This window comes from Lutra lutra, chromosome X (assembly GCF_902655055.1).
Source record: "Lutra lutra chromosome X, mLutLut1.2, whole genome shotgun sequence".
NCBI classification, from domain to species: domain Eukaryota; kingdom Metazoa; phylum Chordata; class Mammalia; order Carnivora; family Mustelidae; genus Lutra; species Lutra lutra.
In genome coordinates, this window is record NC_062296.1 from 15,267,669 (window position 1) to 15,292,640 (window position 24,972).

The window sequence follows — 24,972 nt, forward strand, 5'->3', positions numbered from 1 at the left end:
AGTCGACAGTACTGTTTTGGATACTAATTTGATGCCTGCCCCCCCCCACGCCCTCAGTCCCTGGCATCACACGTTTGGGGAGATTTTCAGCATTGAGCACACGGGTCGCAGGAATGGTTTGTGGATGGGGAAAGACTTGTACTCTGCAAGGTGTACCAACGTGCCTGTAGTTAATTTCGAGTTTTCATTTTCCAGTCATTTAGGAACCCAACAGGTATTTGAGCTATTTCGTTTCTTAGTTCTAGAGTGGAGAGCCCTTAAGTTTATCTCTGTCTTTTCAAAAATCTTATTTTTATTTTTGCTTTGTTATTGTTCGGGGCTGTATGGGTGACTCACAGGATTTTTTTCTTCCCTTTTCTTAATGTGTAGTGGGAATACAAATGGAATAAGGGAATATATTCGCCTATGCAACTACTTACCGTTTTGTGAATAAAAGCGTCATGTAACCCCTGAAAAAAAATCACACAATAGGATAAATTTCAGTTGATGTTCTGTAAAGTATTAACAATTTTAACGGCAAGATTCTAAGGTCCAAACTGCTTTTCTAACTTCTATTTGCCTGGAAAGCCCACAATTTGTCCTTGAACTTCCTATCTTAATTTTGACATTGACCATGGTAAGAGGAGCTTGGATGACATCATTTGCTCCAGCCACAGTTCTAGTGTTCTGTGACTGAGAGCACCTCTCTCCAAAACGTTAAGGCCTGGGCCTGCCCTTGGACTTCAGCTGAGGCATTTCCAAGGATTTCTCTTAAGCAGAGTATTACGCTACATGCCAGGCAGTGCTGCAGTCCCTTCTTACATAAGTGAGCTTCAGGCTGGGTGTGCTTGGAGCGGTTAATATCAGAGAGTTCTCAGTCTCCCCGGGGGTGGTGGTGGTTGGAGATTGGAGTTTGGAACAGAGTAAATTTGCAGCTTGTATCGTCGTCTTGCATTTCTTTGCTGCTCAATTTTTTTTCCGAATGCCTTCTACGTACCTTATCTGAAACTCGCAGGGCCCTTGCAAAGCATGTAGGAAACTGAAAAGTTAGTTAACCAGTCATATACAGCTTACCGGTCACAGCATCAAAACTCCAACCTAGGTCTTCTGCTCTCAGCTCAGCACTTTTTTGTTTGGTTTGTTTTTACTAAACTATGACATTTTATACAACAGCGTTTCATTTGGCACATTTTACGGATGGTATGTCTTCCAAGCTACTCGTTTTTCTGTTCTTTTTGCCAACTCACATCTTGGCCTTGTCTTTGCTCGCACAGGGCTGGTGCTGTTCTTAAGGATGAGGGCAGGAGAAAAGCCTTTCAAAGGAGGGTCTGTTGTTTGTATTTACGGACAGTCTGTGTCCTCTCCATTCATCTTCAGGAATAGCAGGTTTGATATCATTAGTCCAGGTATAATATTACTCCAGTCTTTACAAAGAAACTCATTCAGGAGGAGAAATTGGAGAGTGTGGGTTTTGTGCGTTTGCAGCTATCTGCTCATCCTTGTGCTCAGATGCAAAGGAGGAAAAGGAGTGGAATAGCTACCACTTGGCCACCACTTCTTAAGCACCTACTGCTATATTCTAGGTACTGTGCTAGGTGCTTTACGTATATTACCTTATTTCATCCTGCCAGCAATCCTGGGAGGGAGGTGGTGTTGTGCCCATCATACAGTGGAGGAAACTGAGGTTTGGGGATCATCCAGACAAATGTCAGTGCAAATCAGAACATTACTGCTGATGGGTCTGACTCCAGAACTCATTCCCTTTACCATGTGCCAGACTGTCCCCCAAAGGAGCTATTGATAAATACAGGAACACTAAGCCCCTTGGTTTTCAGATATGGCTGTACATCAGAGCCATCTGGGGAGTTTCTATAAAATACAAATGTGAGGATCCCCCCCTCCACTGAGCCTAATTGGTCTGTAAGTGGAGCCCAAGCCTAGGTATTTCCTTTCTTTTCTTTTTTCTTTTTTCTTTTTTTTTTAGAGAGGGAAAGGGGTAGAAAGAGGGAGAGGGAAAGAGAGAATCCTTTTTTAAAAAGATTTTATTTATTTACTTGACAGAAATCACAAGTAGGCAGAGAGAGAGGGGGAAGCAGGCTCCCTGCTGAGCAGAGAGCCCAATGCGGGGCTCGATCCCATGGGATCATGACCGGAGCCCAAGGCAGAGGCTTTAGCCCACTGAGCCACCCAGGTGCTACAATAATCTTTTTTTTTTAAAGATTTATTTTTATTTATTTGACAGACAGAGATCACAGAGAAGCAGGCAGAGAGAGAGGAGGAAGCAGACTCCCTGCCGAGCAGAGAGCCCGATGTAGGGCACGATCCCAGGACCCTGGGATCATGACCAGAGTTGAAGGCAGAGGCTTTAACCCACTGAGCCACCCAGGTGCCCCCCCTTTTTTAAGATTTACTTATATATTTGAGAGAGAGAGAGAGTGCATGGGAGGGCAGAGTAAGAGGGGGAGAGAATATGAAGCAGACTCCCCGCTGAGCACGGAGGCTGACATGGGACTCGATCTCCCAACCCCAAGATCATGACCTGAGCCAAAATCAAGAGTCAGGGCCACCTGGGTGGCTCAGTCAGTTAATCATCTGCCTTTGGCTCAGGTCATGATCCTAGGGTCCTGGGATCGAGCCCCATGTCAGGCTCTCTGCTCAGTGGGAAGCCTGCTTCTCCCTCTCTCTCTGCAGCTTCCCCTGCTTGTGCTCTCTCTCTCTGACAAATAAATAAATAAAATCTTTTACAGAGTGGCAGGCAGAGGGAGAAGCAGTCCCCCGATGTGGGACTTGATCCCAGGATGCTGGGATCATGACCTGAGCTGAAGGTAGCCGTTCAACCAACTGAGCCACCCAGGTGTCCCATAAATAAATAAAATCTTTAAAGAAACAAAACAAAACAAAACAAAAATCAAGAGTCAGCTACTTAACCAACTGAGCCATCTAGGGGCCCTGGTATTCTTTTTTTTTTAGTGTTTAAATAAACTTCATATTGAAATATAATGTGAATTCAGAAATTGCACAAATTCTAAGTATATGGTTTGATTGAACCTTTACAAATTGAACATATCCATATAATCAGCACACCAATTAAGAAACACAGCATTATCGGGGCCCCTGGGTGGCTCAGTGGGTTGAGGCCTCTGCTTTCAGCTCAGGTCGTGATCTCAAGGTCCTGGGATCGAGCCCCACATCGGGCTCTCTGCTCAGCGGGGAGCCTGCTTTCCTTCCTCTCTCTGCCTGCCTCTCTGCCTACTTGTGATCTCTGTCTCTGTCAAATAAATAAATAAAATCTTTAAAAAAAAAAGAAACACAACATTATCATCCCCTGGAAGCCACCTTCCTGCCCCTTCCCAGTCACACCCCTCACCAGTGGACCCCACTGCCCTGACTTCTAAGACAATAGAGTCATTTTTTTCTGTTTCGGCATATTATATGAGTGGAATCATATAGTAGGTACTCATTTGTAAAGGTTTCTTTTACTCAGGGTAACATTTGTACAAGTCACCCATGTCATGGGTCCAGACGGTTCATTCTCTTTATCGCTGGTCATATCCCATCCTGTGGCTGTACCATCTTTTGTTTATCCATCCACCTGCTGGTGGCCATCTGAGTTGTTGCCAGCCTTGGGCTGCTGTGAACAGGGCCGCTGTGCACCGTGCGTGTCTCATGCCCGGCTTCTGGTGCTGGGTTTGTACATGGGAATGGAACTGCTGGGTCACGGGGTATGTCTGTGTTCGGCTTCAGCAGGTTCTGCCCAGCAGTTTCCCAGAGTCACCGTGTCTTGTAATTAGTTTGTTTCTTGGAAGGTCCCCAAGTGATCCTAATGTGCAGCCAGATGTGAGAACCACGTCCATGGTTTATCTAGAATTCAGCCATCTAGCAACCTCCAGTGTCTGCCACCTGATTAAGAACCGTAAAGAAAGAGATACCAAGCTTCCTCCAGAATCTCAGATCTTCTAGAAAATCTTCTCTGCTGGATCGGACAGTTATCGTCTTCATTCCCATAATCCTGTGTGCCAGGCTTTCTTAATGCTGGCGGGCCACTCCTGATAGGGATCTGTGGACACATTTATCTCTCTCCTAGTCTTGGCACTTCTCAAAGGCAGGAAGCTGAGTTTGATCATTCTTAAAATGCCAGCATTCAATATAACATGTGCCCCTAGTAGGTACTCAGTAAATGTTTAGTGGCTAAATGACCAATAGCACGAGTGAGTGGTGAGGGAAGGTCTGGACTGTAGAAGAGAGCCCCCCGCCCCGCCCCACAATCTTTGCACCAAGGCTTTGGCACTTCATTCCCGGGAGACTGCCTCAGGATCTCACTTGAAGCCTAGTGACTTTTACTTATCTAAGCATGTTGGAATTATGGGTAATCTGGTTGCTCATCCCCAAACGGATTAGAAACAGAAAATTAGATTAGATGAGATAAGGTATGTGGAAGCACTTTGCAAATTGGAGAACAGCATGGAGATAGAAGGTCGTGATAAAAGGAGAAGGGGGGCCGTGAGGGCCTCAATGTGCTGGCAGTGGTAGAAAGAGTATGTATCCATGTACAACATGGAAGAAATGAAATCAATAGCACGCCCGGAAAGGAGACCGGGAGACTCTGAAAAGCAGACTCCCGAATACATAACCATCTCGGGCCTTCTGGTTCAAGGTCAGGCAGCTCAGCACATGCTCTGTGGTTCAGTGGCTCGAATTTGTGACTTTCCCTCCCTTGGTCTGGGTTTGAATCCTGGTCAGGGAAACCTGTGTTCTTGAGAAGTCGCATAGCAGGGCACTGCCCAAGAACCTGAGCTTTGGACTTGAACTGACCTGGGTTGGCCACTTCTTACATGTGCATTAACTTCGGTGGCAGTAGTGGTAGGTAATACTAGGAATGTGCTACTTCGCTGTATCAGGTATACACTACCCCTTAGCTGTAAATGAGAGAAAGCAGAGAAAGCACTTGGCACAGTGCCTGGCACTGAGCAGACTCAATGAAAGCTAGATTGTAACTGAAATTTTAATATATCCCAGTGTTCACGCATGATAACATTGAGTTATCAAAAAAAGTTCACTTAAGTCTTTAGTTATATTAAGCAAACTCTAAGAAGTGACTCATGCTTTAGAGAGAGAGATCTTTTGAAATCCTAACACTTTAAGGTGTAAAGAGAGCTGGTGTATTCTGGATTTTTCGATTTATTTGAGGGAGGCTTGGATGGCTATGTATTTCCCCCTTAGGACTGCCTTTGCTGTATCCCATAGGTTTTGGACCAAAGTGTCTTCATTCTCATTGGTTTCCATGAATTTTTTACATTCTTCTCTGATCTCCTGGTTGATCCAAGCATTCTTTTTTTTTTTTTTTAAGATTTTATTTATTCATTTGACAGAGAGAGCGAGATCACAAGCAGGCAGAGCAGCAGGCAGAGACGGGGGGGAGGGGAGCAGGCTCCCTGCCGAGCAGAGAGCCCGATGCGGGGCTCAATCCCAGGACCCTGAGACCATGACCCGAGCCGAAGGCAGAGGCTTAATCCACTGAGCCACCCAGGCGCCCCTGATCCAAGCATTCTTAAGCAAGGTGGTCTTTAGCTTCCAGGTGTTTTGAGTTCCTTCTGAACTTTTTCTTGTGGTTGAGTTCTAGTTTCAAAGCATCGTGATCTGAGAATATGCAGGGGATAATCTAAGTGTTTTGGTATCAGTTGAGCCTTGATTTGTGACCTAGTATGTGGTCTCTTCTGGAGAAAGTTCCATGTGCACTCGAGAAGCATGAGTATTCTGTTGTTTTAGGGTGGAATGTTCTGTATATATCTATGAGGTCCATCTGGTCCAACGTGTCATTCAGTGCTCTTGTTTATTGATTTTCTGCTTCGATGATCTGTCTATTACTGAGAGTGGTATGTTAAGATCTCCTACTATTAATGTATTCATATCAATATGACTCTTTATGTTGATTAACAGTTGTTTATATAGTTGGCTGTTCCCATATTGGGGGCATAAATATTTATAATTGTTAGATCTTCTTGGTGGATAGTCCCTTTAAGAATGATGTAGTGTCCTTCTGTATCTCTGACTACAGTCTTTGGTTCAACCAACTGAGCCCCCCAGGCGCAATAGTCTTTAGTTTAAAATCTAATTTATCTGATACGAGAATTGCTATCCCAGCTTTCTTTTGAGGCTCATTGGCATGAAAGATGCTTCTCCATCCCTTCATTTTCAATCTGGATGTATTCTTAGGTTCAAAATGGGTCTCTTGTAGACAGCATATGGACAGGCTCTGTCGTTTTCTCCAATCTGTAACCCTGTGTGGTTTTATGGGAACATTTAGGCTGTTCACGTTGAGAGTGATTATTGAAAGATATGTTTATATTGACACCATGTTGCCTGTGAAGTCCTTGTTTCTATTGATTGTCTCTGTAAATTTCTGTTCTGTGTCACTCTTGGGTTCTTTCTTCTTTTATAGAACCCCCCCCTTTTATATTTCTTATAGTGCCGGCTTGGTGGTCTTATGTCTCCATCAGAAAGGATGAATACCCAACTTTTGTATCAACATGGACTGGACTGGAGGAGATTATGCTGAGTGAAATAAGTCAAGCAGAGAGAGTCAATTGTCATATGGTTTCACTTATTTGTGGAGCATAAGAAATAACTTGGAGGACATGGGGATATGGAGAGAAGGGAGTTGGGGGAAATTGAAGGGGGAGATGAACCATGAGAGACTGTGGACTCTGGGAAACCAACTGAGGGTTTTGGAGGAGAAGGGTGTGGGGGGATGGGTGAGCCTAGTGGTGGGTATTAAGGAGGGCGTGTATTGCATGGAGCACTGGGTGTGGTGCATAAACAATGAATCTTGGAACACTGAAAAGAAATAAAATAAAATTAAAAAAAAAAAAAAAAGAAATCCTAACACTGAAAACAACTTGCCAGATGCCTCAGTTGGTTAAGTGTCTGACTCTTGATCTCAGCTCAGGTCTTGATCTCAGGGTTGTGAGTTCACGCCCCACCTTTGGCTCCATGCTGGGTGTGGAGCCTACTGAAACAAACAAACAAAAAACTTGGATGCAGGGCGGAGCAAACTGTGGCCTCTGTGGGATCATGGCTTCTTCCAGGTTTCTGGGCTTTTATACCAGTTACTTGGAGAATTTAAACAGGGAGGAACCTTAAAACAGGAAAACAAAATCTGGCCATCTTGTTTCTTAGTTCCATGCTTTATTGGACAGAAGCTTCTTGTTTGTGGGAAAAAAATCCATTTTTTTAAAGTAAAGTTGAAGGTAAAATGCCCACATATTTTCTAATACTTGACACCCCTCTTCTTTTTTTTTAAATTTTTTATTTCTTTTCAGCGTAACAGTATTCATTGTTTTTGCACCACACCCAGTGCTCCATGCAATCCGTGCCCTCTCCAATACCCACCACCTGGTTCCCCCAACCTCCCACCCCCCACCCCTTCAAAACCCTCAGATTGTTTTTCAGAGTCCATAGTCTCTCATGGTTCACCTCCCCTTCCAATTTCCCTCAACTCCCTTCCCCTCTCCATCTCCCCTTGTCCTCCATGCTATTTGTTATGCTCCACAAATAAGTGAAACCATATGATAACTGACTCTCTCTGCTTGACTTATTTCACTCAGCATAATCTCTTCCAGTCCCGTCCATGTTGCTACAAAACTTGGGTATTCATCCTTTCTGATGGAGGCATCATACTCCATAGTGTATATGGACCACATCTTCCTTATCTATTCGTCCGTTGAAGGGCATCTTGGTTCTTTCCACAGTTTGGCGACCGTGGCCATTGCTGCTATAAACACTGGGGTCCAGATGGCCCTTCTTTTCACTACATCTGTATCTTTGGGGTAAATCCCCAGTAGTGCAATTGCAGCGTCATAGGGAAGCTCTATTTTTAATTTCTTAAGGAATCTCCACAATTGTTCTCCAAAGTGGCTGCACCAACTTGCATTCCCACCAACAGTGTAAGAGGGTTCCCCTTTCTCCACATCCTCTCCAACACATGTTGTTTCCTGTCTTGCTAATTTTGGCCATTCTAACTGGTGTAAGGTGGTATCTCAATGTGACACCCCTCTTCTGAAGGCAGAACCAAGCTGAGTGTTTTCTGGGAACTTTGGATGAATCGTGGTGGCGGCCTTGGCCTCTGTTCTCGTGTTGACCAGCACGCATCAGGCCTTTCAAAATTATTACCATCTTTCGCTCACTAATTGAAGCTCTTTTCTTTTTTTTGTACTTGAAATTCTCAGTGCCTCACATCATAGAAAATAACTTGAATTTAGATTAGAGTGTACTGAAATGTGTTTAAAATTATTTATATGTCCTATTTAATTTGTTTAAGTATTTTATTTGGAGTCCCTAAAGACTGTTTAAATTTCAGTGATATCGTAGCTCAGTGAGATCCACAGAACAGAGACTAGAACCTTTAATTATAATTTCTCTCAATTTACATATAATCTCAAGAGTTTTATGAACCAGATATGAAAGTTCATGTTAAGGTCTCCAGCTGGTTGTCTTGCTGTTGTTCTCAATGCTTTGCGTGGCCAATTTTTAACTGCTGAAAGCAATTTGTATATGGTTTCCTTTATAAGAGCTCAAGACTAGAGATGTGTGGGGCTCCAGTTCTGGAGAAGACAGAGCAACCGAATTCTTCAGAGACGATGAATTATTCAGTTGTTAGCCACAGTAACTTCTTTAGCTACCATTTTGTGTGCTAATAATAGAAACAGTTTGGATGGGTTCCTCTTGGAATCAAAAAAATCAGGAATGCTTTTTGCTCTTTTCTGGTCTATGCAGAAACTAGAAGGTGACAGAATGTTTTCAGTTTCTCACGTTTACTACCTGGGTGAGGTAGTTTAATTTTTGTGTCTTCTATTTGTTTTATTTTTAATTTTTGTGCCTTTTAAAGCAAACACATTCGTTTTATAATTACAATAGCTTGAAACTTAAAAATACCCCCCAGAGCAAGATGCTTGTTGTTTTAGTTAAATTACACAATTCAACAAATGGTTTTCTATTTTGGTGACGACCGACAAAAAACATCTCCCCTTGCCCCCTGGGAAATAAGTAGTAAGTCTGTCAAATTGGGCATAGTGGAGGGAGAAAATCAAAGTCAGTTGCCTCTGTACAAAAAAAAACATGGTATATAATACTTAAAAAGGAAACATGTCATTTCTGGGTTGGGTTGAATGTATATTAATAATAACAAAAGGCATGCATTTTGTTAGAAAATTGGATCAGCGGAGTCTCCCTTATCTTGTTTTAAATCTCATTCCCTCTAATTGGGTTTTCATGTTGATTCTAATCCAGACTGTTGCTGGGAGCCCCAGAGCACACAGTCTTGGCCAGCTCTCCCCTACTCCAGCCCCATTCTAATCCGGTCATACGTTACCGTTCGAGGCAGCCCCCAAGGACCAGTTGTTGCTGGCACAGCAGAAGGTGTGCCCTACCATTGGCAATGACTTTGGGGCTAGTACCAAAAGGAAGTGCAAGGTCTGGCCTTGGAACTGCAAGTGAAGAAGGGGGAGGGCACCTGTCAGTTTCATAGGGCCTTTGCTTGCCAACATTTTAGAGGGGATATATGTCCCCCCATTCCGAAGGTGTTCCACCTCTGTATTTCAGGAGTGAATTGCCACTTCCTCTGCTGTCATCTGGAAGAGTGACTTAGGATACCAGACACCTATCTGATTAGCTCTAGGCTTTGTCATCGTACCTTGGCCGGCTGGACCCTACCGCACGGAGGGGAGTCTGGGTTCAGAGAGATGGCTCATTCGGAGGAACATAGAGCCACCCATCAGTTCTGCTTGACTTCTGGCAGAACATTTACCTTCCTAATTAAGTTCTGCTTAAACAGAGTAAAATCCCAGCTTTATACTTTCTTGGGGACCTGAATATTATTACAGAGATCAGATATATCAGCTAAGGGATTGAAACGGGCAACAGGGAAAAGAAAGGATTAAATTAAGGTTAGATGGAAGGCGGTGGTTTGCAGAGCGGTGAGTGACACCGTTAAATTAAGGGCTTGTCTCGCTCTAGACAATAGCAGGCAGGTTTCTCTACTCTGGGAAGCATGGGCATTATTTTAAGAGGCATCTTTAAGGTGTCAGGGTCTTCACATCATTTTTATGAAGAGCTTAGCCTGTGAAGCAGGCCTGAACACTAAGGAACAGTCTGTCTTACAGTTTGTCTCTTCTTCATGGCAAGGTCTCCACAGACTGGGGCTGTTTACCAGTAATTTGTGAGAAACGTATGCAAACCGAGAATGCAGTATTTTTAAAAAAATTTTATTTATTTATTTGAGAGAAAGAGAGAGAGTGTGCATGAGAGAGAGAGAGAGAGAGAGAGAGCATGAGAGGAGAGAGGTCAGCAGGAGAAGCAGACTCCCCGCTGAGCAGGGAGCCCGACGTGGGACTCGATCCGGGGACTCCAGGATCACGACCTGAGCCAAAGGCAGTCACCCAACCAACTGAGCCACCCAGGCACCCGAGAATGCAGTATTTTAACACCAAAAGAAATGTAACTACTTCTTTGGGGGCCTATGCGTTGTGATAGCGTGACTGGGCATCTTTGCTGTAGTGTGACCACTTTGCATTCTTTGAAGACATGCTGGTGTTTGGGAGTGGGTTATGGACTGGGGAACATCTTGATTTGGGATTGCAAAAGTACCTTCCAGGACAGACAGCAGAGTGGGAAAAGAGTGGTTTTGGTGAGCCCGTGGGTGACTCCTTTAGTTGCCAGATTTTACATACTATCTGTTTTATTTCTCATCTTCCAACAGATTTACCTCTTGGTGCCTGGCGTATGCCAGGTCTTCAGTAAATATTTGTTAAATGAAGAATGACTGGATGACTTCTTATCTTTTTGTTCTTGTTGTTGTTTTTGAGAGCGTGTTTGGGAGCTAGAGGGGAGAGAGAGAATCTCAAGCGGGCTGCACGCTCACTGGAGAGCCTTGACGTGGGCCTCGATCCCATGACTGCGAGATCATGACCTGGGCTGAAACCGAGAGTTGGATGTTTAGCGCCTGAGCCACTCTGAGGCCCCAGGATGAATTTTTAAGAATGTATTTTAGATAGCTTGTATATCTAAGAGTCTACATAGATTATCAAGAGTTGACTTTCATTCATAGAAATGACTCTTCAGTGAATGAAAATAAGGATAAAAAGAAAGCTAAATACTAAATTCTACAGTATTTACTGTTTCTTTACGCCAAGCTAGAGTACCTGTTTCATTAAAAGAAAGAAAGGAAGATTAGTGGTGTGTGAATTAGGTCCCATGTCATATGGAAGACCTTCTCTGCCTTTCTAGCCCTCAGCTCACTTCTTTTTTTTTCTTTAAGGTTTTATTTACGTATTTGTCAGAGAGAGAGATTGAGAGAGGCAGGCAGGCAGAGGGAGAAGCAGGCTTCCCGCTGAGCAGGGAGCCGGATGCTGGACTGGATCCCAGGACCCCAGGGATCATGACCTGAGTCGACGGCAGATGCTTAATGGGACTGAGCCACCCAGGCGCCCCACACTTCTTATTTATGTTACCCAAACTCTCTTGATTTCATTGGATTTTCAAGGTACGGCACTTGAGCTTTAGGACTGATACTGGGATTCTCCCAAGTGATCCCAGGCAGTACCTTCACTCCTTTTGGTGAGATAAATGCTTCATCTGCATTCTTCATGACTCTCAATCACAGTCTTCCAAAGAAGAATTTTACCAAGTGATGGAAAAATAGATGAGCCCTGACTGATCAAGTTTTACCAGAAAACAAACAAACAAAAAATGACCTTTCCTCTGTCTTTGCTTCCAGGGAAGGCATGCCAGAAGGACAGGTGTTTCTAGTGGAAGAAATACCTGTTTAACTTTTTAAAAAGATTTTATTTATTTATTTGAGAGAGAGAGAAAGCACAAGATGGGGGGAGGGTCAGAGGGAGAAGTGGACTCCCCGCCGAGCAGGGAGCCTGATGCGAGACTGCATCTGGGGCTCGATCCAGGGCTTGATTCGGGACTCCAGGATCATGGCCTGAGCTGAAGGGAATTGCTCAACCAACTGAGCCACCCAGGTGCCCTACCTGTTTAACTTTTAGGTTAAAAGGAAAGCACCATAGTCAACAGGTACTCGTTCACCATCTGGGTGCTGTGCCTGTGCCATTGTGGGAAGAGCCAGCAGGTTTATGGGAAATCGTGGAGTTTAACAGTGTGGACGGCAGTGTATGGTGAGGTATCCAAGTTAGTGGGTCCAGAGTCTAGAGCGTAACACAGAGTTCAGAAGAAGAAGCCTGTTGCGTACCAAGGTGTAGTGTCTGGCGCAGGCCCTGTGGGGGGGTGTGATGTCATCTGGGCCCCAAAGGACAATTCAGATGGTTGAGGGCACTCTTACGTAAGGACAAGTGTGCATATTGGAGAGAGGCACAGTGAAGAAAGTGGCTTCTGGGGCATACAAGTTGACAATGGTGAGAAATGATGGGCTTGAGAAGAAATCCGAATGCCAGCCTGAAGACTGGGGATTGGATTTTGTAGGCACTTAAAGACTGTGTTCCATTAGGCTGAGCGGCATGGAGGTTCATGGAAATTCCTCCCTTCCTGACGTGTCTGATTGGTGAGCTCCCGAATACCCACCTTGCCAGGTTTGGATTGCATCCTACGTGTAAATCTTGTTTGGGATCAGTTGGAGGAACCTTCATTCATTGATTGGTCAATGTCTGTTGGGCATTGATGGGCATCTCTGAAAATGACATACTTTTGAAAAGGTGACTCACCCATACACATAAGCAAGGAATGCCAAAGTGTTTGCCAGTTACACCGTTGAGAGTGATCTCTAAAGAAAGGAAATGGTTGTAACTTTGGCAAAACAGCCTTCCTACCCAGCTAAGCTGGTGTACGAGGGACTCGGGGCATGCAGGTTGTAGGCTTCCGATTTGCCTCTCAACCCCTCTTGCTTCTTCGTGAGTTCCTTCGGCATATTTTGCCACATCCCACTTGTGCTCTGGCTGTGACTCAGAGCCTGTTTTGGTGAGTTTGGCTTTACGGTGTTTGTCCTTTAAGTGATGTATTATGGAACAGTTCCCAAAATATGGCCAACTCCAGCAGATCCCACAGTTTTTGCCCTGCTTCCTTTCTCTGTAGTGCGGAGGTCATGGCGCCTCATGAGGAGAATGAAAGGCCCCAGTATGACCCAGGATGGCCAGCAACTGCAGACTTGGCCCAAATTGGGCACATAACTCCATGAAATAAATGCACAGCCTTGGAGTTGGAAGCACCTTTGGTCATCTCACAGTCGCGCAGCTTCATTTTGCTGATGAGTTTGGGCGTATTGTTAGGTGACTTAATTGGTGTTTCCTGCAAAGTCATGTGGAAATTTGATTGTTTCTTTCTTAGTCTGATTCTTTTGAACTCTACTGTCCTTTTGGCGATACTTTTTCTTCAGTTGTGATTAATCATCTGCGGGCAAGAGCTTCTAAACTTTCCTCAAGTCATCAAATACTTATTAAGCACCTGCTTCTAGACACTCAGGATCCAGAAATGAGAAAGTTTTCAGAGAACTGGCTTCATGGACCTTGCATTTGAGGCCTGATTTGTGTTTAAGTTCCTCTGGCTGATCAGCCAATGAATGACTGTTTCTCCAGTCTCTCATACATCGGACATTGGTCTTGCTCTGGGGGGTACAGTTTGGGCTTCCAAGGGTCCGCCTTCTTGTTGGAAATCCAGAGCTAATCTTAACATCCACAGAATGAATAGAGAACGTGACCTTGGTAGGTGGCTGAAGGCTTGAGTGTCCGGCATCTCTACAGACTGAGAGGCTGGGGCAGTTCCGAAGAAAGAAGCCGGAGGGTAAGGCAAGGCGGAACCTTCTGGAAGGCAGCAGATTAACAAGCTAGAGGAGCTGCTGCAGAAAGCAGCCTGCAGTGGTTCCTCTTTTCATGGCCCTCCTCCCTTGCTGATCTTTGTGGGGGGTTCATGTAACACCAGTCTCCCCGTGCGTGGACTCTGTAGTGAAGCTGTTGGTTCTGCTAGGCCTCCTGGCCTCCAGCCCTGGCTGACTCCCCGGGAAAGCCGGAGCCGCAGGAGCCCTGTCTGCCCTTGGGAATCTCCTCCTAACTGGCCCCATGAAACAGGCGGGACTTGTCAACTGTTAAAATTTCTGAGGCTCTTCTCACCATCTTCCTGTGTATCACCTGATTCTCTAATTCTGCGCAGTTCTAGATTAAATAGTGCTTGGAGGGGTGCCTGAGTGGCTCAGAGGGTTAAAGCCTCTGCCTTTGGCTCAGGTCATGATCCCAGCCTGGGATTGAGCCGCGCATCAGGCTCTCTGCTCAGCAGGGAGCCTGCTTCCTCCTCTCTCTCTCTGCCTGCCTCTCTACTTGTGATCTCTGTCTGTCAAATAGATAAATAAAATCTTTAAAAAAAACTAAAATAAAATAGCTCTTGGAGTGGCTAGGGTAATTGTTCATCCTTCAACTTGAAAGGAGAAGGAGAAAGTATAACGGATGTGGACATGAATCTGGGACCAGGCATTCTTCAGTGTAAAATGGAGTCTTTTCCGAAATTTGATTTGTAAGTTATTGTTCGCAACACAGAAAACCTTTTCCCCCTAGAAGCCAAGTTCTACGTGCTGATTAAGATTTCCGACTGGCCCACAGCCGTCTGGTTAATAAGTGTGGCTGAGCTATAGAATTCACACACTAAGTGGCAGACGTGACTGTGTCTTTGGGAAAATGGGTTCTGCATTCCAGTTTGGAATGCCAGGAAATAAGTCCCCTTCCTTGACGGGGTAGGGGTGAGGAGCTTGGGGAGCACACCCGCAGGCCTGGCGCCCAGATGCTCTGGCAGCTGAGGAATGACCCATCCACCCCACCCGTCAAAACCGGCATCCAGTGTGGCTCCCTGGAAGGTTCTAGTGACTGGCATGTGGGGGCGGGGGGCAGGCCGCAATGGTGTCCGGCTGAGCAGCAGCTGTTTCTAGGCGCCCTGCTTCCAGTCCGGGGCTTGGCAAGCCCTTTTAACAGGGAAGATTTCATCTTTTCTTTCCCTTCATGCCTGCTCTCTTCTTGGTGAAATTATCGAAACCCAGTTATTCTGTCTCTTTCTCTTTTTAATCCTGCGACGGTCCTGGCCAAGATACCTGTGTCATTCCTTGTTCATCGCTCTTTCCAGAACACATAATACTCCATTGAATAGAGGCGTCTGGGTGGCTCGGTCAGTTAAGCATCGGCCTTCTGCTCAGGTGGTGATCCCAGGGTCCTGGCGCCCTGCTCGGCAGGGAGCCTGCTTCTTCCTCTCCCTCTGCCCCTCCCCACTGCTTGTGATCTCTCGCTCTCTCTCAAATAAATAAATAAAATCCTAAAAAAAAATCAGTTGAAGAGAACTCCCTGTTGTGGAGAAAGTGTTTTTCTTCTCAAGGACTGCTAGCAAGGAAGAACGGAAGCCATGAGGCATTGGTGATGCTGCAGTGGCCCTCAGGGACAGAGATTGGTGATGTCGTGACGAGGTGTGACATGAGGCGTTACTCTCAGATCTTCATTCCTGTTGCAGAAGCTCTATGGAGCTGAACTTCCTGGCTCTGGATCCTATAAGGTCCAGGCAGTCTAGAAACCTCCATTACTTACGTAAAATGACAGCATATAAACCCAGGGACCAAAGAACATCGACTGATTAAAGCTGTCCACAATCACAGGCCAAGTGCCACTAGATGGTGGCAGCAAGATAGAGCCAGAATTTAAAAATAGGTCACTAATTAATCAATTAATTATTTTAATTGTTTTTAGAGAGGGAAGGGGGGAGGGACTGAAGAGAGAGAGAGAGAATCTTAAGCAGGCTCCACGCCCAGCACAGAGCCCGAGGGGCTCGATCTCACAACCCTGAGATCCTGACCTGGGCTGAAATCAAGAGTCAGACGCTTAACCGACTGAGCCACCCAGGCACCCCAGTAGGTCATTTTCAAAATGACATTTTGAAGAAGTCTGCTTATAAACAGGTAGTAATTACATTAGCTTGTGATACCCCAGACTCACTTTGTTTTGACTGTATACTATCCAACAAATTTCTAGTTCTGATTTGGCTTACTATGCAGATTTCTCTCTTGGGAGAGAGTAATGTTGGCTAGAAGATAGGACTATCCAATCTTATTAATGGTCTGTTTCTTGGAGCAGAAATTAGCAAATTGGCCATTTACTTGATATGTTGGCCTTTTGTGAACTTGGTTAGAATGAGCCCACTCTCAAGAGCCATGACAATGGAAGACCAGATTCTGGACCTCGGGGACACAACAAACGTGCCTGGTCTGGCCAAAGACATCTGTCACCTCTCACTTTCCAGACGGGAAACAGACCTGCAAAAAAAGTGATGTGACTTTCCCAAGGTGCTCACAACTGCTCAGCAGTGACAAATCTGGGCTTGGAATCACAGTCTCCTGACCCTCACGCTGGAGCTCTTTTCAGAGACAGCTCTCATCACAGCCCCACACCCAGGTCCGATCTTGTCCCCTGAATGGCCGAAATGGGCAGGTAGGAAGGAAAGAAGAGAGGACCGGAGGGCAGGATTTGCTGTCTTTTAAGTGTGCTCCCTATCAAATAGGAAGTTATCATTTAAAACCAGGCATAGTACAAGTGCCATCCACCGAATTCTAGGAGGGGGAGTGAGTGCCAGTGGCTCATGGAGTGCCATGCCGTGGAGTGCCATGCCTGAGCTACGGGCATGATTTGGTGCTGACGTCGTGACTGCTGTCAGTGGGAGCTGTGTGGAAGCATCCCTGGTGTGGTCACAGAGCCACCTGGTGACGTGTGACTAAGCAGCTCCGATTGGCTTGCTCTGGTGCCCCGTGTAATGACATTTCCTCCAAAGTTCAGGGGTTAACAGCGGCAGCGTGCTCAGCTGGGGGAATTGGAGAATGTGACTCAAGACGGGCTAAGTGAATTTGAGATTTTATTTAGCAGGAACAAGGGAGATGTGGAATGTTCTTAAAACATTTGGAATCTGGGTTTTTTGTTTTTTTTTTTTTTTTAAAGGGCCCGAAGCAGAGGCTAGATCCATGGGGTTCCAGTGCTAACAGTTGAGTGATGGAGCCTATTGTGATCACCCCAAACCCTAAATTAATTTTAACTGGAACTCAACTGGTCCCAAAGCCCCATGACATTAGAGACGTTCCCCCTGTTCTGAACGAGTATGCAGTGCGGCTTCTTCCCCCAACACGGATGTGGCCGGGGCCGCCACGGGTTATCTCAGGTGGTGAGAGCAGGGTGCCGGGGAGCGGTTTAGTGTGGCCCTGGAAGCACGGGCCGGACCCCCACGCGGCCGACCCCTCGCCAGGTGGAACTGGCAGCTCAGCGCAGCCCTGTCCTGCTTCCGGCATGGTGGAGATCGGAAATGTTAAAATGTGCGGAAACATTTAAAGATTAAATGTCTTGCAGGGGGCCTGGGTAGTGGAGTCAGTTAGGCGCCCGACTTTTGGTTTTGGCTTGGGTTGTGATCCCAGGGTTGTGCGATTGAGCCCTGCGTTGGGCTCTGCACTGAGCAAAGCTCCACTGGAGATTCTCTCTCCCTCTTCCTTTGCCCGCCCCCCTCCAAGGGACACACTTTCTCTGTCTCTCTCAAATAAATAAAATCTCTTAAAATTTTATTTTAAAAAAGATTTTATTTATTGGGGGAGGAGAGAAAGAGTGAGAAAAAGAGAGAGGGACAGCATGAGCAGAGAGAGGGGGAAGCAGACTCCCCGCTGAGCAGAGAGCCCAAAGTGGGGCTGGATTCCAGGATCCTGAGATCATGACCCGAGCTGAAGGCAGAGGCTTAACCCACTGAGCCACCCAGGTGCCCTGTTGTTGATATCCTTGAACCCTGCCTCATCCCATTGTGGGAGCGGGACCTTAAAAGCATCTAGCAGTATAGCCTGAGAAGCAACCCTTTCTTTCTTGTCTGCATCACAGTGGTGGTCAATGGAGGGAGGGAATCCTGCTGTTCATCTGACCTTGGCAGATCCAACTGGAAACTAACCAGCTAATTTCTGGACCCAAATGGTAGAGAGAAAGTTCAGCTCATCTGGGACTCCGCTTCATGCCATACCAAGCAGGCTAGTGAGGCTTGCACAGAGTGGCGGGGTAAATATGCAAATTTGCATTTCCTTTAACAAGCCCCAGTGCTTTGCAGATAGAAAAGGGGAATTGCTTCTCCATTTTGTATGTATAAATGGTTGGGATTCGCCCAAGGCAAATGGCCTCTCCCACAGCCTACTTCTCCTTGTTCTCCCCATGCCCACTCCACGTTGGACAATTCTGCTTTTTCCCAGCTGGGATACGATGTTCACTACCATGCAGTTTGAGGTTTGGAAGGGTGTGGTACTGTGGACGGGGTTGCCGGTTATATTTGCTTTTTCCACCACTCTTAGGCTTTGCTTTCTGTACTCCGCCCTAGGCCTCTTCCAGCTCCTTCTGGTGTAGCTCCTTGTGCTTTTAGCGAGAAGAACAGTGTCCCTGGGTAAACTCAAGTGTATCGGGCTTTTCCAAAAAGGAAGCTCTGTATGTCGCGGCAGCGCCCCTCGAGCAGATGCAGTGGCTGACTCTTGCTGATGATGTACGTTTCATTTTCTGATCAGGTGATTTGTCCTAATTCCAGCCAAGTGCCCGTGCGAGTGAGTAACGCCAGTGTTGCCACGTACGGGCAGTCAGTCAGCCTGGAGAGGGAGCAACAGAAAAAGAAAGGGGCAGTTTTTTATCACTGCTTTCGCTCTCCTGCCTTATTCTGCTGATATTTATTTCTGCTTCTTATTTCGGACTCTCCCCATGTCCACGTGCACACACATATTCGTGCTCCCATTAAGAATTACGGGCTAAAAATGAATGAACATTTTGCTTTGTTAGCATTTCGGTGTGCATGGCATTAACACTTCCCCACCGATGGGCCCTAAGGGAAGTTCAGTGAACCTGGAATCCTCTGGGATACTAGGTTCTTTCTCCAGGGTCTGTCATATCTTGTTCACCCAGACTTTGGCATCCCGAAACAGAATGCCTAATTATTCCTGGACAACGTTGAAGTTTATATTGGACTGTAGTGTCATTTGACTCTTGACTCTTGAGTAAAGGGCTCTGATGAGCCCTTTACTAAAAGTAGATTAGTGTGTCATTTTTGTTTTTATTTTTTTTCAAAGATTGATCGATCAATTGATTTGAGAGAGGGAGAGCACGCGAGCGTGCATGTGAGTTGGGGGAGGGGCAGAGGGAGAGAGAGAGAGAAAATTGCACGATCCTGAGATCATCACCTGAGCCCAAATCAAGAGGCGGCTGCTTAACCAACTGAGCCACCCAGGCGCCCCTAGTGTGTCATTTTTAGATGTGATTGGGCTCTTCGGTCGTATTGTTTTGACTGCAGAACATTCGTTGATTAAATGAATAGCTCAGTCATGAATCCCGGAATAGGCAGACTTGTCTAGGCTCATATTTGCATATAGTATCTAGGTTGATACTCGTTCCCAATTTGAAAAAAATGGCTGCTATATATTTTTGTTCTAGAGACAGAGTTTAGGTCTTGAAGAATATGGACACAAAGAAGAGAAAATTTTGCCTTGACGTTGTCCCAGAAAACACACAGATTAGGAATTAATTGGGCCCATTACCAGTCTTGTCCCACACGAAGAGGTACATTTTATTCCCATCACTGCATCTGGGAAAAGAAGATTCAGACTTCTAGACCTCCTGGAATGAAACGTTTTTAGAAGGTGCATTTCCATCCAGGATGTGGGTTTCCCATAGATAAGTATATCTACGTCATTGGTTCGCAAATTCATGGATTGTGCCTATGTTCGAGGATGCTTCTAGTTTCAAATACATGTATATGAGACTAGAAGAATTGTCCATACATTTTAATACATTGAATACATTTATAAATCAACAATTAATTTGTATTTAAAACAACAGCTGACTGGTGTCTTCACTCGGGACAGTGGCCTATCAGAATGAAGGCAAAGTGAAATGTTGTATTTATTTCCTGTTTTGTTGCTGACAGTAGAGTACTGTTAGGAAGGCCAGAGGTCCCATCTGAAAAAGTCACCTGAGGCCAGGAAGAGCCGGCATAGGTTCAAATCCATGAAGACGGGCTGAGAGGGGCAAAGTCAAACAGCAGAAACCAGGCACCGAGGCTGGGAGCCAAAAGTAGGCCTTGGAAAAATTTGGGTGGCATGGAATTGGGATCCCAGGCCATTGGGACCCAGTGGGTGGCAGCGGGGAGGACGGGGAGCAGAGGAACAGGCAGTGTGGAAAGTGGTCCTACTGAATCCAGTGATTAAACCATGCACTTGGAAATGTGTCAGAAAGGTTCTGCCCCCTTCTTCGCGGACCATCAGTACGCTGTGTAGGTGACAGGCATGAACTGTAACCCATGCATTCGGGTTTTCTGGAACTGGGCTGAGTATTGACATGCTCAGGTCGGATGAGCGCATGTACTGTGGGTTGTGCTTCTTAGCTCGGCTCTCATTTCCCATCACCACTGCGCTCTGACTCACCGATGCCCTCCCACATGTCATTAGGTGGCTCAGCTGCTGCTTTCACTTCTCCCAAAGGTGCACAGAGGTTTGGGTCTCAGCTTGTACATTTTTGCCTCCCGAGAGCCAGAGGAAGTGGCCGTTTGCTAGTTTGGTTTGCTGAGATGAATACTTATGGTGTCTGACAGTTTCAATTTCCTTTCTCATAGGTATTCGATCCTGATGACCTTTATTCAGGGGTCAACTTCTCCAAGGTTCTGAGCACACTTTTAGCTGTCAACAAGGCAACAGAAGGTAAGCAGGCTTTGTGATTTATGAGTGGCGTGAGACATGTTTGGATCCACGGGCTTCTCATTCCCCTAGGAGCCAACTGTGGCCAGGATGGTTCGATCGGGGCACATTTCTCCTCTCCTGGCAAATAAATCCCAGTGGGGGTCACATGCCTTAATTGTCCATGGAGTAGGATTTTAACATGCCTCTCACAGATGTTACTGCAACGCCTTTCATATAAGGATAAGAACCAAGAAGCTATTTTGTTCAAAGCTGTGGAATAAGCCCCTGAGTGTAACAGGACAGAAAAGGAAAAGGAAAAGACAAGTTCTTTTTCATAAACTTCACAGAAGGTAGCTGTTACTTCCCTGTCCCCCCACTACTGACATGTTTTTCTCAGATTTTTGTATGTGTTTCTCCATGTAAAGGAAGCCATCAGTAACCTTGCTCTGGAAATGAAACCTCAGGTTCCTAGTGAATGAAAAAAATCCTTTTTTTATTGTTATTTAAACGTTTAATAGCCACCACATCGGAGGTACTGAATATAAATCTTAAAGACTGTAAAGAAAACGTGGATATCTTGGAGTATAACTTCACTCCTTCTGCAAGACAGCATCTTCTTACCTACAGCTGGATGGAAATCACTAGAATTAGAATGCGTTGAGACAAAAAAAAAATGCATTGAGCCCTTACCATGGGTCTAAAACAATTCTAAGAACCATCGGTGGGCTCATCTTTGAAACAATTCTAGGGGTAGATATTATTATTAGGTCCATATGACAGATAAGGGAAATCAGGCCCGCAGTTGCCCAGTTAGCAAGTGGAAGAGCTGGGATTCAGACCTGCATCAGATGGAGCCCCGACCCTTAATGCTGGAGCATGGCTCTTGGGGTTCAGACTGTTGGAAAGTCAACAGGCTGTGTGCCCAGCACTGCCAAGCACCACAAAGGAAGTGTAAGATACAGTCCCCGCCCTTGAGAAAATGTCTATTTAGGAAGGCTCCACTTACCCACGTGAGACGATTGGCGAACAAGAGCAGACAATGTAGTCAATGCCAAAGCTATCAAGTAATTACCATTTTAGTGAAAAGAGCTGTATATAATAGCAATAAGTGTAAAAATACTTCTCTGGAGTTGTTCTTTTGCTATTTGGGAAAAAAAATGCTTTTGAGCCATTGCAAGGCGCGTAGCAGAAAGTACAGCTAATTCAAGGAACTATATTTAACACACACGACAAGTACCCAGGGCTGGGCAGGGAGGATCGTGTAATTCTAACATTATGCCATACAAATTATACGTTCTTTTGCCAAACTCTGCTAGCAGGTTTTACAGTCTCTTCCCTTGCCACAGATATTTATAAAATATAAGGAGGTGAAAGTTAAAACATCAAGGAAATTACTTGGATACTGAGCTTGTCGCCTAGGGAATGTTTGGGCTCTAGACTTTTGCAGTTTATGTCTTTTAAAAATAAATGGAGAGGAAAAGAACCCTCATTTGAATTTGTCAAGAAGCTAGCTACTCTCTTTAGCACGCTGTCAGCATACGGAAAACATCCAGCTCAGTGCTGGTCTGATCGAATTTCACGAGGTTTCAAGGAAGGGAAGATTCTTGAATTTGAGTTTTTTAAAGAAGGATCCTCGCTGTCAGGATTGCATCTCTCCCAGATACACGTTCTCTCTCTGATTCTCCTTCTCCTGGGCTCCCACCCCACCGACCCCATCCCCCAGCCCCAGGCTGGTCACAGACGCCATACATACTGCTGCCTACCAGGACGAGAACCACCCAGTTAAGGGCCAAAACACAAAGAGAGAAGTTTGAAATATTTCAAAGTAATAAGAGCCACAAACAGCTGTTTGGTACCCAATATAGTTCTGCCTTGGATAACAGGGCGTACTGTTGCCACTGGTTCAAGAGGGGCCAGTGGTAGGGAAATGGGTTAAGCGAAAATGTGGCTTTGTCGCTGTTTTTCATTCTACTGGACAGCGATGGCCAGTAAGGTTACGCAGGAGGAAGCTGGCCGCCAGCATGGAGGGGGCGGGTGGTGCGGAATGAAATGCACTTGGCACGTCCCTAGCCGCAACCGTGAGGAGGACGGCCCCGGGGGCCTTTGATGATGTCCTAGGAAAGACGGCGTGCTCTGTAGCTGTGTTTCGGATAGGAGCAGTTCGCTTTATCTTGCCTTTTCTTCTTCTCACAGATCAGCTCTCAGAAAGACCATGTGGACGTTCCTCTTCTCTTAGTGCTGCTAATAGTTCTCAGACGAACCCGCAGGGAGCGGTGGTTAGCGCACCTCCAGGCCCGCAAAGGCAGTCCAAGGCAGTGGTAAGTGCAGAACCCGATTCCCCTTGCCCATTCTAAGATCCGTCAGATGAGATCCCCTGGCCCGGTTTCAGCTGCCTCGGTGGTGAGACAGCTGGCCTCTGTGTTGGGGGCCTTGCCCCCAGAATGACTCTGGAACCCGGCTGCCAGTTCAGGCCTGTGGGCCAGAGGGTCCGAAACTCGGGAGTTGAAGCCCCGGAGTTCTTCCCCTTCCTTGAGCCGAGTGAATCCTTTCCTGCAGAAGGCTCTGCAAATGGAAGTCACTAGAACTACCTCCTCGTCTCTTACTTGCTCTCATCATCCTGATCATCATTTTAGTTTTTCTCTTTGCGTTCCTGGGGGGCCTGTGTGGAGCTCCCGCATTGGCTGTACCCCGTTGTCGTTGCATTTGGTCTTAATGGGAGCGTTTATCGGGGAGGAACCGCCTGTCTTCTGCTTGTTAGAGACTCTGTTCCCTGTCAGAAGCCACCCACTTGCTCTAAGCCATGAAGAGCTCTTGCTTCCAAAGCACTTTAACTACTTCCAAAGCGCTTAACCTTTTGAGATCACGATCCCTTTGAGGAGCCGATGAACACGACGGTTCCACAGCCCTGGGACCCTCTCAGATTGTGTGCAGAATCTCCTGCCTGTGAACTTCCGGGGGTGTGTTTTGGGTAAAGGTCCCTTGTGCTCATCAGCTTCTCGAAGGCGCCCATGACAGCTTGACGACTTCCCACTCAGGTAACGAGGGGGTATTTGGTGTTTGCCAATGACTAAATCTTAACCAATTTAAGATATTCTTAGCAATGGGGAGGTGGGTGGCAGATTTTATGGGTAGATTAGTACCTAATCTTGGCTGTGTAATTGTGTAAGACCGTGTCTGTGTGTTGGGTAGAGGCGGCTCATTTAAATAAGTACCTTCAGATAATTGGCGAGGGAGAGGGAGATGAGAGCTGTGACACCCCTTCAAAATACACATTCTCACGAATGCAGAAGGTTACATGCTCTTTGGAGGGGGCTTACTAACCTCGCCCCCCCAGCCACTCCCACCCCATCCCACTCCTCAGCTAAAAACTCAAAACTGAGGGAGACCTTGGGTTTCACTTTACTGGCCTCCATTCATTTAATTTTTGCCCCTGCCCCATTTAGGGGGCTGCTTAATCTGGTGTGGCTTTTGTTTCTGTAGGAGATGACGGAAAATGGAAGCCATCAGTTGATAGTAAAGGCAAGATTCAACTTTAAGCAGACAAATGAAGATGAGCTGTCGGTTTGTAAAGGGGACATCATTTATGTCACCAGAGTTGAAGAAGGAGGCTGGTGGGAAGGCACATTAAATGGCAGAACAGGCTGGTTCCCTAGTAATTATGTCCGAGAAATTAAATCCAGTGGTAAGTAGATCTTTTAAAAGCCTGTTTGAGTGTGACTCTTGTACCTTCTTATGTTCCTACTGCGATGCTGGTCGTTTTACTGGGTTCCCAGAAACTATTTGTACTTACGCGTGCGTGCCAATAATAAGGGTGGAAGAGAACTGGGGGAGAAAAATCTGTGATTAGATATTTTGAAACAGTGTTGTATTTAGATTACATCAAGGCAGCAAAAACCTAAAAAAGCCAAAGAATTCAAAGCTCAGACAACTGTTCTACCTTAACTATGTCCCCTTCTGTTTACTAATTCTAGCCTGTGAAAGACAGTGCACAGTCCTTCCCGGGGCTCTAAGACTCACCATGGTAGAACACAATAATAAGAGAGGCCTCGTGCTAACTTCCTTTTTTTAGCCCTAAGCTCTTTAAGCAGACCTAAGTCTAAATGCCTCCGGGATGTGTTCGAGAAATAACAATAGTAGGACTGCAAGCTGTCTGGCTGCTTTTATTCTGAAGAAGATTTTCCTTAACTCGTTGGGAACTGCTAACTGCTTATCCTTTTTCATAATAATATCCAGAGAATGCAATCTAATAATTCTTTATTAGTCCTTCTAGAATTTTCTTAGGTAACCTCCTTGCT

At 45.8% G+C, this 24,972-nt stretch overlaps 1 protein-coding gene across 9 annotated transcripts in view; it reads left to right on the forward strand.

Annotated features, from left to right (window-relative positions):
* Window positions 1–24,972, forward strand: part of ARHGEF6 (Rac/Cdc42 guanine nucleotide exchange factor 6) — a 98,645-nt gene that overhangs the window by 12,498 nt on the left and 61,175 nt on the right. For 8 of the 9 annotated variants that reach the window (XM_047715549.1, XM_047715548.1, XM_047715547.1 and 5 more), the window contains 3 exons: window positions 20,614–20,698; window positions 22,871–22,995; window positions 24,158–24,359. In XM_047715549.1, coding sequence (XP_047571505.1) covers window positions 20,614–20,698; window positions 22,871–22,995; window positions 24,158–24,359 — 412 coding nt within the window. Of the gene's footprint in view, window positions 1–18,477; window positions 18,502–20,613; window positions 20,699–22,870; window positions 22,996–24,157; window positions 24,360–24,972 lie in introns of those variants that run through there. The other variant, XM_047715552.1, reaches the window with a different exon arrangement.